Source organism: Gymnodraco acuticeps, unplaced genomic scaffold, assembly GCF_902827175.1.
Source record: "Gymnodraco acuticeps unplaced genomic scaffold, fGymAcu1.1, whole genome shotgun sequence".
Lineage (NCBI taxonomy): Eukaryota > Metazoa > Chordata > Actinopteri > Perciformes > Bathydraconidae > Gymnodraco > Gymnodraco acuticeps.
The window spans coordinates 137871-154977 of NW_022991144.1; the positions used below are offsets into that span (position 1 = coordinate 137871).

At 39.4% G+C, this 17107-nt stretch overlaps 3 protein-coding genes across 5 annotated transcripts; 2 read left to right on the forward strand and 1 right to left on the reverse strand.

Annotated features, from left to right (window-relative positions):
• Positions 1-301: 301 nt before the first annotated feature.
• On the reverse strand, positions 302-4687 carry LOC117560379. Its single transcript, XM_034237245.1, has 2 exons — positions 2042-4687; positions 302-1951 (listed from the first exon to the last, which is right to left on the reverse strand). Exons 1-2 carry the CDS (start codon positions 2756-2758, stop codon positions 302-304), a joined length of 2367 nt encoding a protein of 788 aa, XP_034093136.1. The 5' UTR covers positions 2759-4687.
• Positions 4688-5638: 951 nt separating this feature from the next.
• On the forward strand, positions 5639-9462 carry LOC117560392 (zona pellucida sperm-binding protein 3-like). Of its 3 annotated transcripts, none has more exons than XM_034237268.1 (12): positions 5656-5685; positions 5766-5796; positions 7208-7285; positions 7366-7550; positions 7628-7731; positions 7805-7896; positions 7971-8151; positions 8225-8330; positions 8406-8494; positions 8995-9086; positions 9174-9286; positions 9367-9462. In XM_034237268.1, the coding sequence occupies exons 1-11, from the start codon at positions 5671-5673 to the stop codon at positions 9281-9283; spliced, it is 1083 nt and encodes a 360-aa protein (XP_034093159.1). In that variant the 5' UTR covers positions 5656-5670; the 3' UTR covers positions 9284-9286; positions 9367-9462. The 3 variants fall into 3 exon arrangements, with proteins under 3 accessions (XP_034093161.1, XP_034093159.1, XP_034093160.1); XM_034237269.1 differs by having other exon boundaries at positions 9174-9282; positions 9367-9441; XM_034237270.1 differs by lacking the exon at positions 7208-7285 and having other exon boundaries at positions 5639-5685.
• Positions 9463-10469: 1007 nt separating this feature from the next.
• On the forward strand, positions 10470-13073 carry LOC117560393 (zona pellucida sperm-binding protein 3-like). The gene is made up of 10 exons (XM_034237271.1): positions 10470-10566; positions 10648-10814; positions 10911-11014; positions 11633-11727; positions 11817-11997; positions 12075-12180; positions 12270-12355; positions 12656-12747; positions 12816-12882; positions 12950-13073. Exons 1-9 carry the CDS (start codon positions 10470-10472, stop codon positions 12878-12880), a joined length of 993 nt encoding a protein of 330 aa, XP_034093162.1. The 3' UTR covers positions 12881-12882; positions 12950-13073.
• The last annotated feature ends 4034 nt before the right edge of the window (positions 13074-17107 follow it).

The window sequence follows — 17107 nt, forward strand, 5'->3', positions numbered from 1 at the left end:
TCTGACCTCATATGAACAACTTGACCTCTTCCACTGATGAAACGTCTTATAGCATTTATGCATGCGTCAGTGTCAAGAGAGGGTGCAACCTCTAAGTGAACTGCTCTACTTGTTAAGCAGGTAAATATCACTCCATAACGCTTGCAAGTAGATCTGCCCCTTCTGATTTCCACAGGTCCAAAATAATCCACTCCAACATTGGTGAATGGAGGTAGATCTGGAATAATTATCTCCTTTGGAAGATCTGCCATTTTTTGCTCCATAGCTCTTCCATTGTAACGTCTGCAAAAGTGGCATGTGGCTAGCATGTGGTTAGAGCCTGCTGTTTCACTTCCATCTTGAATTTAAAGGAATCTGACTTGACGCACCAGAGTAGTCCCAAAGCTCTCTCAAGAGGAAGATTGTCTCTATCCAGATCGAGGTCCTTTAGCTCTTTAGCCTTCTGCTCTTCCGAGATTGTCTGCACAACTGCCCGACTATTGCTGATCCATTTTTCCAGCACAAAACCTCCTCTTTTACAGAGAGCATTAAGATCTTCAACCATTTGTATTGCTGCCTTCTCTGAGCCCAAACCCATCAAACAGTCATCCACATAGAAATTTCGCTTAACTGCTTCAACAGTCTCAGCCGAAAAGTCAGACTTGTTGTCGTCAGCAGTTTTCCTTAGCGCATAGCTAGCGCAACTGGGAGAAGAGACAGCTCCAAACAGATGCACCGTCATTCTGTATTCCTGGATCTCTCTGGTGAAGTCTCCCTCTGGCCACCAGAGCAAACAAAGGAAATCTCGGTCTTCTTCTGTGACTTTGACCTGGTGAAACATAGCCTGTATGTCGCCCATGAATGCTACAGGTTCCTGCCTGAAACGAGTGAAAACTCCAAGCAGTGAACTGGTGAGATTGGGACCTTGATAAAGTACATCGCTTAATGTTGTTCCTTTAAATGTGGCACCACAATCAAACACCACTCGGAGAGAACCTTTTCGTGGATGGTAAACACTGTGGTGTGGGATATACCATAATTTTCCACTGCCATAGTGCTGCTGTGTTGGTACCTGTTCAGCATAACCCTTTTCAATCACTCCATTCAAAACGCTGGCATATTCCTTATGCAACATTGGGTTACTCACAAATCTTTTCCTCAATCCAAGTAGCCTTTGCTTTGCCACTGCAAAGTTGTTTGGAAGAAGGACGCCAGGTGTCTTAAGGGGCAACTTCAGGCTGTACCTGTTGTCCTGTAGTGTTGCAGACGTATTCATGATTTCCATAAATTGTTGGTCTTCCCTTGACATCTCTTTTTCCTCTGAGGGCTTTTCATTAAAGTCATGATTATACTGACTGCTAAGCATGAGCTCCAATTTGGAAATAGAAATCCTATTCACCACAACAGAAGAAAGCTCCATGTCAACATCGCTGCCATTGCTGCTTCCATGTAAAGGACCATTGATGGCCAATCCCAACACTGTTCTTATAGCGTATGGGCCATTTCCACAACTGTTGACAATTTCCCAAGGTTCCAATATCTTGGGAGCGTTGGTTCCAATCAACATGTCAACATTGGCGTTTATGCTGGGGATATGAACTTTTGACAAATGATTCCACCTCTTCACATCTGCGGCTGTAGCAATGTGTTCTTTGGTTACTGGCATTTGCTTCTGTGTGAGGACTTCTGGAAGAGGATAAAAGTTATTTTCCTCAAGACCAGATACCTCCATCCCAAATAAGGAGTAAGCTGGAACGACCTTTTTCTGTCCCATAGTCTTCAAAAGAAAATTAGTTATTTTTCCTGTGATGTTTAATCTGTGCATGAGATCTTCTGAGCAGAATGTGGCTGTGCTTCCAGGATCTAAAAATGCATAGGTCTGTATAATCTCACTTCCCTTTGTGGACTTGACCTGCACTGGAATAATTGAAAGAATGCAGCCATCATTTCCGGCCACTGTACGTCCACATGTCTGAGGGGGGGTTTGTGATTTAGCGGTTTGTCCCAATTCCACATTAGATGTATTTATGTGGAGCGCAGTAGGATGTTGCTTTTCACAAACCTCACAGATCAAGCGTTGTTTACAGTCCCGGTTTATGTGTCCAATACACAAGCATCCAAAGCAAATTCCTTTCTCCTTTAGAAATTGAATTTTGTCTCTGTGTTTCCTTTCGCTGAACTGCTTACATCTGTCCAAAACGTGAGTGTTGTGATCACAACAATGACACACCAAGCTCTCCTGTGGTTTTGAGTTATTTGTCGTTTTAATTCCGACCTCACTCATTGGGAATACTGTAGCGGCAAAACTACTTCCTTTCATTCTGTTCTTTGATTGTGGCTGAAACATGTTGGAAGATTTTATAGCAACTGATTTATGTCCTGAATCCTCGATGTCTCCAAAGATCGGATCAGAAAGGACTCGTACATGTCTCTCAATGAATTTGACCAAGTCAATGAAATGAGCTCTGTTGTTTGAGGCTTCCATGATGTTATGAGCTTTGTTTCTCCATTGTTCCCTTAGTTTGTATGGCAACTTGAAGACAACCATTTTCATATTGGAGGGCATATCCAACTCCTGCATGTACTGAAGTTCTTCCATCACATTAGCACATCCACGCAGAAATAAAGCATAGGCTTGTAGTGCTTTAATATCTTCTGCCTTTGTTATTGTTGGCCAAGCTAGAGCCTTTCCTATGTAAGCAGCAGCGATCTTGTACTCATTCCCAAAATGTTCTTGCAAAAGACCCTTTGCCACAATGTAGCCACGTTCTGGAGCCATGTGCTGCTACGAACCAGTTCCTGTGGCTGTCCTTTTGTGAACTGTTCTAAATAGTACACGCAGTCGGCTTTGCTGGCTTTGTTTTCCACTCCTTGTTCAAATGCTTTAATAAAAGCCTTGTACTGAAACAGGTCTCCATCAAAGATAGGAATGTCTCTTGCTGGTAGAGACAGTAAACGTAGCTGGTGAACCAGTGCAGCTGTTATTTCATTTTTCTTTTGCATTATCGTGAATAAACCTTCAGGTGGAATTCGATTGATTTGCTGATGGTGATTTTCCTGTTGACTTTCCCATGCAGTTGATTCACCAGTTATCGATGTTCCCAGATAATGTTGATTTTGTACATAAGCATCTTCCTTAAATGCAAACTGCCTTTCAGCTTGCTTTGGTTCCATGTCCATCTTTGTTGGTTTGCTGGAGGATATTTTCCATGATGTGGAATCATACTCCTTTGCCAGGGGGTTAAGTATGTTTAACGATGCCAGTTTCCTTTTTTCCTTTTCCAGGTATGAGTTCATACCATTTGTTGGTGCAAGAGAGGAACGTCGTGAATGTGAACCCTGTAAAACTGCTAGCCTAGCAGTAGATACAGCTAGCTCAGTTTCCAACTCAAGCTGTTCCTTTTTCCGCTTTAATTGTAGCTCCTGTTCCTCCAGTGCATGCCTCTCAGTTAAACCTGCCATGTGAGCAACAATTGCAGCCTTTTCTGCTGCTGCTATAATTTGTGCAGATGAAGTTGTACTTGACTTTGTACTGCTGTCACTTTTGTTTGAATATTTACCAACATCAGAAACACTGTCATCAGGATTGATATCGTCATTATTATCACCAGTACCTTCAGTTTCACAAACCCACACCTTGATTTGGACAATAAATTCATCATTGAACATCATTTTGGCTTTAAACCATGTTTCATGTCTTTCCCTTTCATCATGTGGCAATAAACCCATTAAAGTGTCATGCATAGACCTGGCTTCAACACACAATTCAATATAACCATCAAGAGCATTTTGAACCTTAGCATGTTCACCACTTAACATCAAATCTTTTATATTTGTTCTTAATTTGCTAGCTTTATTTAGCTTAGCCTTTCTGCCATTTTGCAACCTCTCAAGTTTTTCCGCAAGTGCTTTGGCAGAGAGTTTAACTGCCCGCTTAATGCTTTGTGCATCACTACAGCTGGCCACGCTATCCAGCTTGCCAGCTGCTGGCAGCGCGTCAGCTGCTGGTATGTCCGCAGCGCGCTCCTCCATATTTGAATGTCTTAAAGTCAAACGGATTGTCACAAATCACACAGTACAATACAAGCGCTTATTGTTCATCCCTTTCACCACCAATGCATTGGAATTACGCCCTTATGTGTGCACACAACTTAATTCCTATGGCCATTTAAACCGGTTGTAGCGCGCTACACATACCTCCTTAGATGAACGTAGTTCCGTGCCAAGCGGCGAAAAGCTTCCCGGCACCATTCAGCGCGTTGCTCCTGTCGCCTTCCTGTGCAGCAGATGAGCAAACCAGTTGTAGCCGTCCTCCTCTCGGCGTCAGGTGGCTGCTAACAGCTGAGCAGCCGGCGTGTTGTTGTCCTCCTCTCGGCGTCCGGTAGAAGGTTAGCAGCCGCTCTCAGCGTTCGATAAACGCAACGAAAAAATGTCTTCTTGTGTTACCCCAAAAAAGGCAAGTTTTTGACTATATGTAGAGGCTAAGCCAACGCTTTAAGCCTCTGAGGATCCGCTTGGTGGGTGTAATTGACGCACACCTTGTTTGCTGCCGAATAAAAGTCAGAACCAACGTTTCCAGTTCGAAATAGTCCATTTATTTCCCTTTTTTACTGGTTTCTTTGTTTCATTCACCACACGATATTTATGGTTTACACAATACCTTTTGCTTTGTTTTTAATCCTGTGTTTGTGTGCGTGTTCTCCGTGTGTGCTCCTTGTGAGTGTGTTCTGAGAACACACTCACAAGGAGCACACACGGAGAGCACACATGGAGAACACTGTTCTCCGTGTGTGGTCAAAAACTGTATGGGCCTTCCGGCGGAACCTCTCACCAACACACATAGGTTCCTACCTTTATACCCACATTTAATTGGCTCCTACACCCCCTACAGGACACACCACTGTGACCTGGGGCCTATACTACGAAGCTGGTTCAACCTAACCTGGATATGTTTGAAAATGAAAACCTTTGTCTCCCCCCGCACCTTCAATGTCACTATTATAGACACCCTGTGTAGCTGCTTTGCCTGATGCTGATTTTAATGACTGATTGAACCACAGCAATATTGTTTTAGAGTTTGTATATGTTTAACTGCTATGCCTGTCATCTTTGCTCTATGTGTTTGTGTTGTCTCCTGTGTTCTGTAGTGCCCGGAGTCTGTCTTTTTATTTTCATCCCCTCAGGAAGCCTTTTGCCTCCTGCCAGGTCATCATTGCAAATAATAATTTGTTCTTAATTGATTTTCCTATATAAATAAAGGTTCTACTACTACTACTACTACTACTACTACTACTACTACTACTACTACTACTACTACTACTACTACTACTACTACTACTACTACTACTACTACTACTACTACTACTACTACTACTACACTTAAGTAAAAACTAATCTTATTGATAATATTTTGTCTTGTATTTATTTTCATTGCATTTGATATTGAGGTAATCCTAAGTAACAGAAAGTAATCATGTTACATTACTTCTATATTTTAACACTCAGATTAGGTTACTGATTTATTTTTTTTACAGCTAAATAATAATTTTTACAGAATACATTTGTACAAGTAATCCTCCCGACCCTGGTCATTAGTAATTCATATTCAGCTATCAATTAAAATGTTGTTTGCTCTTTGTTTTTTTCAGACTCCTGGATCAGCTACCTCTATTCACAGCCACAGTTCACTTCATGGACATGCACACTGTAAGTGTTGTGAAGACGCTTTGGCTGTAACATGCAGTCCTTCTTTAATCATTAATTCTTTCACCTCTGTCTTTGAAAAGGAACTCCCATATCCTACAACACTCCTACAAGGTAAGAAATGCTTTACGAATAACTTGTGAAACTTTGTATCACATTTTCAAGAAGGGAGGATTTTCTCGTGTAGTCGTGAGTCAGTCCAATTCTGTCTTCCCCAGAACTCAGCGTCAGACTCCTAATGCCTTCCAGTTCCCGTTTATGAGTGGATTATCATTACAGTCACCCAGGCACTGATGAAGCTGGGATATTTTTGTCAGTTGATGTTGACAGTTGACAGTTGACATCAGCTTTTTTTCTTAGTTAGTTAAAGAAAAACATGTTTTTGCCCAGAAACAGTTGGATGTTGATTTAATGTCACAATTTATCATTGTTCCATTGACGTTACCCTGTGGTTCCAGATTATCATATTGTTATTGATTGACCGTTAATTGACTGTTTTACAATTGTATGTGTTTCTACAAATTGCTTTTGCTTGGAGTTTACATTGATACAAAAATAAATGTTATCCGTCAGGATCAGTTGGTGTCATTACAGCACACAAAAAAACATTGCTCACACATGAATAGAAAGGCAAATCCTTTACTGGTTTCCAGTGACACAATTGTGCAAAATTTCAAACTGGATGAAATACATGGAAGACATCTGCAAAAGGAAGACACTAAGCGTTGTGGACATTTTCCACCAGCATGACACTTGCATTAATGCTTCATTACTAATACAATGACAAAGTGACACTGCTTGATCGACTTTATTGTAATCTAAACCAGATATTTCTATTGAGCTAACTGACACCATTAAAACCCACTTCCTGTGTACCAAGCTAAACGTTCCGGACATGATGGAGCCAGAGCCCAAGGAAAAGTGGTTCCACTTTGGTAAACAAAACAAAAATAGATTTGTAAGTTACGTATATAGAAAGATGTATTTAGATATTACACATATGTTGCAATATAACCTCCAAATAAATAATGCATTACAATACACATTTTAATTAAGTAAAATAATGTTATCGGTTATATAAAAGTACACATATAAAATAATGTTGTCGGTTAAATAAAAGTACACATTCAATTGTTTGATAACTATTATAACATGTAAGTATATTGACTTGGAAGGTTGTTATGGTTGGGCTGATTTTAGAAATATGCCTTTAAGTAGTTTCATCTGAATTATTGTATTATTTTAAAAATACTGTTGTATGTAAAATAATCAGGTAATTGTTGATAAATAAATTAAGTAGAGTTAAAAAAAAGAAGCAATTAGGCAGATAAATAAAAATGTACTTGAATAAGTTTTCTAGATATTATCCAAATGAAAACTCTACAATGAAATTGCAAGTATGTGAAATTACACCCCAGTATAAGTAGACAGAGGACCAAGTGCTGCCCTGCTCTCACACAGGTGTTGCTCGTTCAGCTAATTTGGCAGCAAGTCTACAAATGGTGTCACTTCCTGTGTGATCTAGATCATTCAGTCATGGGGACTCAACTCTACCTAGGTGTGATAGTCTTGGCTCTTTTTGCAACAACTGTTGCTAATGCAGGTATTCTTAGCACATGCATGTAAACATCTGCTTTTTTTGGGGAATGTATGGGGAAATATATAATAATGATTTGTTTGCAGAAATCAAAGTAAACTGTGAAAAAGACTCCATAAACGTCACATGGAGGATCCATCCGATGCTGGTGCCATTTGCAGCTCGTCACTTCCTCGGAAACTGCATGGCTTCCCGGTTTAATGTTCTGCCCAGCGGAGAGGGGAACGCTGAGTTTAACTACAAACTAGATGACTGCAATTTTAAAAGACTGGTAATGTAACTGCCATGTTTCACCAAAATATCTCTCAGCCTTATTAATGTCATAATGAGCTTTTTTTTATTCTTCAGATGAAAGGGAAAAAGCTCCTCTACAAAAATGAGTTGACTTTCAGGCCCCAACCAAGGTCGAGTCCTGCATCTTATGTGTATCCCATCGAGTGTGTTTATCCAAGGTAGGAGTTTCGTTCTTATTTAAATTCAAGTTTAAAGCTGATATATGGGATAAATGTTGTTAATATATTTCAGACCTAAGGGGTGGATTCCTCCTTTCCTGAACGCGGGGTCAGGTGTTGCCGAAGGCCGGGGAGGTCTGAAGTTCCACATGCTGCTCCTAAATGGTGAGGGCTCATGCTCCCAAAGGCAAAACACTCTAAAAACGCACACTAAGCAGTTTTTACTTTTCCCGTTACAGAAAGAATAACAGCGGTAGCGGAGACAAATGTCATCCCCCTGGGCTCCTTCATGCCAATATGGGCAACAGTGGCGCAGGAGTCCCATCAGCCATTGCTGCTGCTCATGGAGGAATGTGTGGCAGCCACTACGTCTGAGCTGCAGGCTAACAGCAATGTGTACCCCATCATTACAAATAAGGGGTGAGATCCAGTCTCTGATTTATTTAATTGTTTTCTGGAGTTTAGTCCTTATCGCTTATCTGAATGTCTTCAGGTGTCTCTTGGACAGTGAGAAGGGAAACTCCATGTTTCTCCAGCGGTACCACTCCTCTGCAATCACCCTCTACCTGCAGTCCTTCAAGTTTGGTCTCGGCGAGGAGGTGAGGGTGTAAATGGAAAGTGCTCTAAAGAATATTTGGTTCCTAGCTAAAATGTATGTTTCATCTGCTCCTCAGGTGTACATTCACTGCAAACTGCTCGCATGGGATCCTGAAGTTCTAAGTGAAAGCAAGAAAGCTTGCCACTATGTAAAGGAAAATGAGCGGTAAGGGAAGAGTTTGATATGTTGGAAGTATGTGAACATGTTCTTGCCAGAAGTTTAATAGAATGAATGCAACTGATGCCATGTGCAACAAGTATGCACCATTAGCCAAGGCGTCTAACTTATTTTAGCATAACCTATCCAACTTGAAGTAGATTAATGCCTGTACTTTGATCAGTATTGTGCTTTTTATATATCTATAACAAATGATCTCTAACTAACAAAGTGTAGACAACAATTGTGACAAATGATAATTGTAAAATATTTAAGAATAACAATATATTAGTTTTAAAAGGAGTGGCACTCAAATGATTAGCCAAACTAATGAGATGGGCCTACATTTTAAAAAAAGCCCTGAGCTTTTCTGTTCACTTTTTTTCTGCACTGTAGATGGAAATGTATCTTTTGGTCCTTTTTAGCAAATGTTATTAACTTGATATTTAAAAAAAAAAAATTAAAGCCATGCTGATGTATTTGAGCCTTTACTGTTGTTGCTTTCTCAGATGGGAACTCCTGGATGACCCCATGCAGAGCTCCATTTGTGACTGCTGTTCTAGGACCTGCAACACCCGCTCAAAGAGAGGAGACGAATGGGGTATCGCTCTTATGCCAACTTGTATGCTTTTTGATCTAGTATAGTCTTTTTCAATTTGAAGTTATATCTTTTTTTTTTCCACCTCAGAATCCAACGGCTTCCGGCACACTTCTGTGTTAGGACCCCTGATCATAATGGATCCATCGCAACAAAATACCCACAATGCATCAGATGTTTCCATTGCTGACCAAGATTAATGAGTATTTATTTATGGCATTTGTCTTGAAGTTTTGTTCAAAACTTGCCATAAGACTAATGTTGCTAAACATTTTCTCAATAGGAAGTCCAGTCTAGGATTGGGGAGACTGAACAGAGGGCCCAGTGGTGGACGACATCCATATGCAGATTAAAGTTGTCTATAATCTCTGTATAAATAAAACTGTTAACTCCTCAACTGTGTCCATCTGTCCTATCAGTAGAATTGTACTAATTATGTGTGACTTTTGTCATTGAAATATACTGTCAAGTTCTGTCAATTATAATGTAACCTTTAAGTCCTCAGACAAATTGTAATGGCCATATGAGTTGGAGTATAGCCCTGAATTTGTCTTTCACTTTCCATTTTACATTGAGCTCTGCACATGATATAAATTCTGACATTACAGTACATACACCACCAGATTCAAAAGCTATTAGTGATCTGTCTGGTATTACAACTATGGCAATTGTTTATGTTGAGCTTCATTTGAAAAGACAATTCTGATCTGAATTTATTTTCTGGGCACTAATGCCTGCAGTTGAATGTAGCATAGTTTACTTTCTGGCCATGAATATAAAATCAATAGGGATGGCCTGCCTGCATGGCACCTGTTTATGCAGTTAAAAGATTACATCATAGCACCAACTCTAATATTCAGATGTGTGTGTGGATATTTTCTCACACTGAATACAACTTAAATGAACTGAAACATTTCAGATATAAAAATAGCACATTTGAATACAGGACATCTGATGAAGGAACACTACCTTCCCCCAAATGATTTGTTTAGAAATGACTCGCCTTTTAATTCTCAAAGAGAACTTTTTCTTGCATGACTTGACGTTGAACAAAGAATCCCAACGTATACATATATTAATGTTAATATATATAACAGCAAAACTAAATCAAAACCTCAGGAAGACAACCAATGCACTATCATCCTTAAAGTGTTTTAAATAAGAATTGAAGGTACAGTAGTCAGACAGGATAATAAATTGATTAACAAATGGTAATTTTGTGCTGCTGATGAAGCCGAATGAAAATGAATTGGGTGTAAGGACTAATGTGATTGGATGCTCCCATGCTGTAATCAGTGTGCTGGCTGCTGCAGCTGGGCCTGCTGACAGGCACCAGGTGAAAGACGTCATCTTGATTGATGCCTCTCAGGAACAAGGTATAAGAGCATGCACTGTGTCAGTAGCAAGCATGCAGTCATGATGGTTTCATTTTGTCAAGGTGCACTGCTTCTGAGCTTGGCAGCTGCCATGGCGGTATATGCAGGTAAGACTGGAAACAATTAAAGTCATGTTATTATCCTTGACTCAAATAGTTGAGTCTAAAGCTAATTTATTTGTGTTGCAGACATGAAAGTGGACTGTGGGCCAGATTTTGTGACGCTGATGTGGACAGAAAGCCGACCCCAGGCCGACACGTCGCTTCTCCGTCTGGGTAGCTGTTTCCCAACCAGCTTCTCAGCAGGAGAGGCCTACTTCTATGTGGATCTCACTGACTGTAACTTTAGGATACTGGTATGTGTGTATATATATATATATTTTAAACCTGCAAGCTGTGAGTCTGCTATATTTCCTACAGCTCTCTCAGGGGGATCTTTGTCTCTCTAACAGGTCACCGGGGATGTGCTGCTGTACAGCAATGATCTGACCTACGTTGCTTCTGAAGATTCTTACAATTTGGCCTTCACTCACCCAGTTGTCTGTGCATATGAGAGGTTAGTGTTCATACCAACTACAACACAAGGTGCTAAAGGGTGACCCTTCACTAACTATTCCAATGTGGCATTTCCATGGCCTGGGAAAGTTCAATTTGATAATAAGCTTCTCCCTCAAAGCCATCCACCATGGAAGTCCGTCACAAACTTGTTGTCATCAGGTATAAAGCCTGAAGCTGCTACATAGACAATGAATGGGTTGAGTGTTCTCAACAAAAAATCTACCCATTTACTTATAACATTCCCCAATGTGCACTCTGTTATTTTTCCCAATTCATTGTCCATTGAGTTGCTCCCATAGTTTTAAATGGACATCACACATTTAAGTATCAGGACTCTTGTTTTTAGCATTTTGGAGGAAGTAGTTAATATCTACTTATTTTCGACTGTCTTTTATGACTTTGTATTGTCATACTGATATTCTGTACAAACTGTGAAGTCCACTGAGACAAATGTAACATTTGTGATATTTGACTGTATAGATAAATATTGATGTTACCATAGGAGTAACATTTAATAATGAGCTTTAATTAAATGTGAGTACACAGGCTCGTGCTAATACGTTTTCAGTTTCACGTGGCAGCATTTTCTGTACACATTCTGCTTTATTTTGTGCAGGCCCAAAGACTGGTATTCCAGCCATCAGATCTATGACCCGGTGTTTAAAACCTACGGTCTAGGAGATCTGCAGTTTACCATTGGCCTTATGAATGGTGGGTAAACAACATGTGAAACTCTCTACAAACGGCAGCTCTCCCTGACTTTTGTAACTTAATGACTCTTTTCCTTTTTACTGTCCTAGACGACTTCTCAGGCCCCGCTGAATTTACAAGCTATCCTCTGGGCTCCATCATCCCCATCATGGCTAGTGTGGTGCAGAAGACCCATCAGCCCTTGCTGCTGCTTCTTGAGGAATGTGTAGCAGCTACCACACCAGAGCTGCACCCTGAAAGCACCATGTACCCTATAATCTCCAATAAAGGGTAATCTAATGGCAATAAGCATTGACTTAAAAAATGTGTTTTGGTAATATGCTAATTAATTTTCTTTAACCCAATAGATGTCTTTTGGAAAGTGTGTCGTCACAATCAAAATTTGAACCTAGGCAAAAGTCATCGGAGATGCGCCTATCACTTCAGACCTTTAAGTTTGCTATGGGAGAAGAGGTAAATTGTACATTTTTGTTCAGATGCAAGGTTTGATTGTGGAAACTGAGATTAATTTATGACTCCTATATTTTCCCTCTACTCAACAGGTCTTTATCCACTGCAAACTTTTGGCTTGGGATCCCAATGGTCTTGACAGCACTAAGAAAGCCTGCCACTTTGTCAAAGGGCATGGGTAAAAATATTACTTAAATATATCAGAATTTTTTACATGAGATGACTTATTCAGCTTTAGCCCAGTCTACTGAAGATACAGATGGATCCCATTCATAACTGTTCAAACTTCGTGGAGACTTTATTTGGAATAGAATAGTTTAATGTCATTATACATGTACAATGAGATAAATGCTTCTCCCTTTCAAGGGTGCCATCAAAACAAAAACAAAACATTATAACAAAATACACGCAGCATACATACTAAGAAGAGTATGAGATGCATTTTAATTATCTTTTCATCCAATCTTCATGAACTCAGTTGGGAGTTGCTGGACAACTTGGCCCAGAGCAATCTTTGTGACTGCTGTGAATCGAAATGCAAGTCAAGGAGGCAGAGGAGTGTTGCGTCAGGTATGTACACAACTTCTGCTGTATTACACTTGATTTGTTGACTTGTACTAAAATATATATGTTTGCAGAGAAACATGGAATGGTACAAAAAGCAGTCATTGGGCCATTTACCATCACAGATGTGAATTCCTGAAGGTAAGGGTTTCATATTTCAATATTCATTTATTCTGAACGGCTACTTTAAACTTTGTTCTCCCAACAGGAATGGATCCATTTCGCTGACTGGTTTCTTCAATCTGAATTCGGTTTTTATTGTTTCGTAAGCTTAGTGCGAGCCTGTCTCTTTGTATTTCAGATTGTATGTTGCTAATAAAATGTATCTGAACCACTTAATTGAAGTTCTCAAATTATTATACTAAGCTGTATTACTGAATTATGATGACCTAATTTCTGGCTAAAACAAAGATGCACACATCTGGTTGCAATAAATGGTTTGTTTTGGGAACATTTCCAGGTCTGTTTTCAAAAGTGTTTTTTTTCCCTGTGATGCGTCAATTTCCCAAAAATACCGAACTGATAAACGTAATTTAAAAAAAACAACCTCTGGGATCCCCCTTAATACCATTGACACTACGATACACACTTTCGAGGGGTGAGAACCAGAGGGGTGTAAGTGACATTTTGGTCAAAAATGAGTTATATATATATCAAATGAAAGCTCTCAATGAGCTCTTTCTACTGCCAAAAGGGTGCATGTGAATTCAAAACCAATCCAGAGTTATTCATCAAACACCAAAAGACCTAAAGACCTAACACAGAACACACTGAACTATTTGGGGCCAAAAGGACGTAAGTGCACTTACGCCCTTTTGGCCCTGAGAAATGTATTATGGGTAAAGCCTTTGGATAGCACTTGAGTCAAAATGGCTAACACCATATGTAAGCAAGCTAGGTCAACCATGAGAAGAAAGCTTTTCACTGCTGAAGAAGTGTTACTAAGCTTATTTCAAGATGCAGAAGAGCTTGATGAAGAGAATGAAATAATCCAGGATTCAAAGTCAATGCTGAGTGACAAAGGAAACTTAGTTTCTACAGATCCATCTTCAACAGAGAATTCAACTCATCAGAGATCAGCACATGCATGTTCCAGTATCTGTCAACTCTTTCAGGTACTGAGCATGTGGTGCTGTCTCCATGCAGTTAAAACCTTGCCCATCTCCATTATTGATCATACATTCATGGAGTGTGCACAGCAAGATGGAATGTGACAGTGTTCATGCAGCCATTGAGACCGACAGAAAAAAAAGGGCCTGTGTACAGTTCTGAGGGGGTATTACTGTACACTCTTGTGAGGATGGCAAGGGGGAACAGGCCATAGAAGGTGATTGAGCTTGGGTACAGTGACTTTCTGGATTTCAAGTCCTTCTCACAACACACTAGGGCTGCTCAATTATGGCAAAAATCCTAATCACGATTATTTTGGTCAATATTGATATCACGATTATTCATTGACTTTGAAAACATCCATTTATTGAACTTTAAAAAATAAATAATAATTTGAACAGTATATTTTTAACAGTTGATTACCCTGAACTTTAAGTATAACTCAACTGCAAAGTATTCAGCTGAAGCCACATCTTTTTTAACTTCCCCACGGCATTTGTCATATAGGGCAGGCAGTGCAGATCTGGTGAAATGATACCGAGATGACATCGCTTAACGCTTGTCCATAGTGTTAGCCAGTTGCTTAAACCCCTGGTTGCTAACCGTACTAACCGGGCACATGTCTTTAGCTATGTAGAATGTGATGGCATGTGTTATATCTTTGTGTCCTTGCGAGCTGGTTGAGTAGGCCGTTGCACTGTAAAGTGCGTCTTTAATTGATGACTGTGATGTGGTGGATGAAGTCGAGGGGGCACGCTCGTGAACTGTCAACAGGGGGGCGGGGGGTGATCCTGATCACAATCAGGATCAGGATCACAAAAGAGGATCCGAAAAGGATTCAGTTCAAATATGAGCTGTCCGACCAAACTGCAAGCTGGAAAGCAGGAGACCAGAGGTGCTCATGCAATTGAACCAAAGAAGATGCACACAGGTCCACCTGGGATCACTGCTGTGAAAAAGAAAGACGTACTCGCACAAATGGGAGTATCCCTCACTCCTATGTAGGCAGAGTAGGCTAGTTTGTCGTTTCAAATCAATCTGAAACTTACATGATCTGCATGAAATATGCTGTTGTCGTATATAATTATATTGCTATATTTGACATTCCCAATGTTCTAAAGTAGTTTTTGATTTGCCAAACAGTTATTAGGCCAGGTTTAATGTAATTTATTGTTATTCAGTGAACTAATGTGATATTGATATTTGACATGATCACAATGGACTCTGTAGCCTATTTTCAATCCGTTATTTGGGGAAATGGCTAAATAATTAACTATTTGGCAAAATGGTTATTAATGTTTTTTTTTTTTTAAATAATTACATTCAATGAACTAATATGATATAAGGATATTTTCATATAATATTGTTATTATAACAATTGATTACTGTTACTTTTGACCTCATTAATGTAAAGCCTTTTTCCTATATTTATCAGATACGCCCTATTTTTTAGTTCATATGATATAAAATCTTAGTTTCAAAAAGGCGCATGTGACTTTATTCCGAATTTTAAAAAAATAGAAGAATATTTTTTTCAATGAAAGTCAAAATATTGTTCATTAAGTATATTGTCATCCACATGTTTATGAAGTTTTCATATTAAAGATTGAATTTAATAAACAAAGTCAGGATAAAGTATGGTCATTTTTTTTTTTGGCTCTCCTGTAAAGTTGGTCAAATGTCACTTACGCCCCTCTGGTTCTCACCCCTCGCTTTGCAGCCCAGGGATCATGAGTCATCAAACGTCTCTCGGCCAATCAGGAAAGAGAACCGCTATTTGCGCAGAGGGCGGGACTTTGAAGCCGGCTAAAATAACACCTCTATTAGCATAAAACTTCAACTACTTCTAAACAAGGCGAAAAGTAATGTAAGCAAAATGAGAGTAGATATCTTCTTGGTAAGTTTTGAGTCGGTTTCTTACCCTAATGTTTGCCAGTAGACAGCCAAATCAAACAATTGTTTAAGCTAGTTTACAAACACTTTGGTGGCTAACACATAGACTAGGGCTAACAGTATAAATGCACCTATTAGCATGGTTAATGAGAAGCTAACTTTATATACACTTTAAGTTGCCATACCTAACTGTGTCTTGTCATTGCAGAATTCAGCTAGATGTATAACTATGTGCGAAGGTGTGGGTGTAATGAATTTACAACTAATACATTGTGGGCAAAAAAACCTCATTGTAAACCCAAATGTAAAAATATTAATTGAGTAAAAAATAAATAAATCATACAATACAGCTTTATTTGTAAAGGACTGTAAAACCTCAGAAAATAGATGAAATAAAAAAATCACACAGCTCGGCTCACAAACCATAAAGTAAATTAAAAAAACAATAAATAGGTCAAATTCAATCGATTTACATACTGGTTCACTATATTGTCAGTTATAGGGCATTCGTCACCTTGTTTTGAACATGTCATTTCAAAATCATGGGCATTCATTCTGAGAATCTGAGAATTATTATTATTATTATTTTTTTGTTATTTTTTTTGTACTTTGTTATTAATTTGAGTGAGAAAAAAAAAAGGAAAAAAGAGAACATATACAGTGGGGCAAAAAAGTATTTAGTCAGCCACCAATTGTGCAAGTTCTCCCACTTAAAAAGATGAGAGAGGCCTGTAATTTTCATCCTAGGTATACCTCAACTATGAGAGACAAAATGAGAAAGAAAATCCAGAAAATCACATTGTCTGATTTTTAAAGAATTTATTTGCAAATTATGTTGGAAAATAAGTATTTGGTCAATAAAAAAAGTTCATCTCAATACTTTGTTATATACCCTTTGTTGGCAATGACAGAGGTCAAACGTTTTCTGTAAGTCTTCACAAGGTTTTCACACACTGACTGTTGCTGGTATTTTGGCCCATTCCTCCATGCAGATCTCCTCTAGAACAGTGATGTTTTGGGGCTGTCGCTGGGCAACACAGACTTTCAACTCCCTCCAAAGATTTTCTATGGGGTTGAGATCTGGAGACTGGCTAGGCCACTCCAGGACCTTGAAATGCTTCTTACGAAGCCACTCCTTCGTTGCCCGGGCGGTGTGTTTGAGATCATTGTCATGCTGAAAGACCCAGCCACGTTTCATCTTCAATGCCCTTGCTGATGGAAGGAAGTTGTCACTCAAAATCTCATGATACATGGCCCCATTCATTCTTTCCTTTACATGGATCAGTCGTCCTGGTCCCTTTGCAGAAAAACAGCCCCAAAGCATGATGTTTCCACCCCCATGTTTCACAGTAGGTATGGTGTT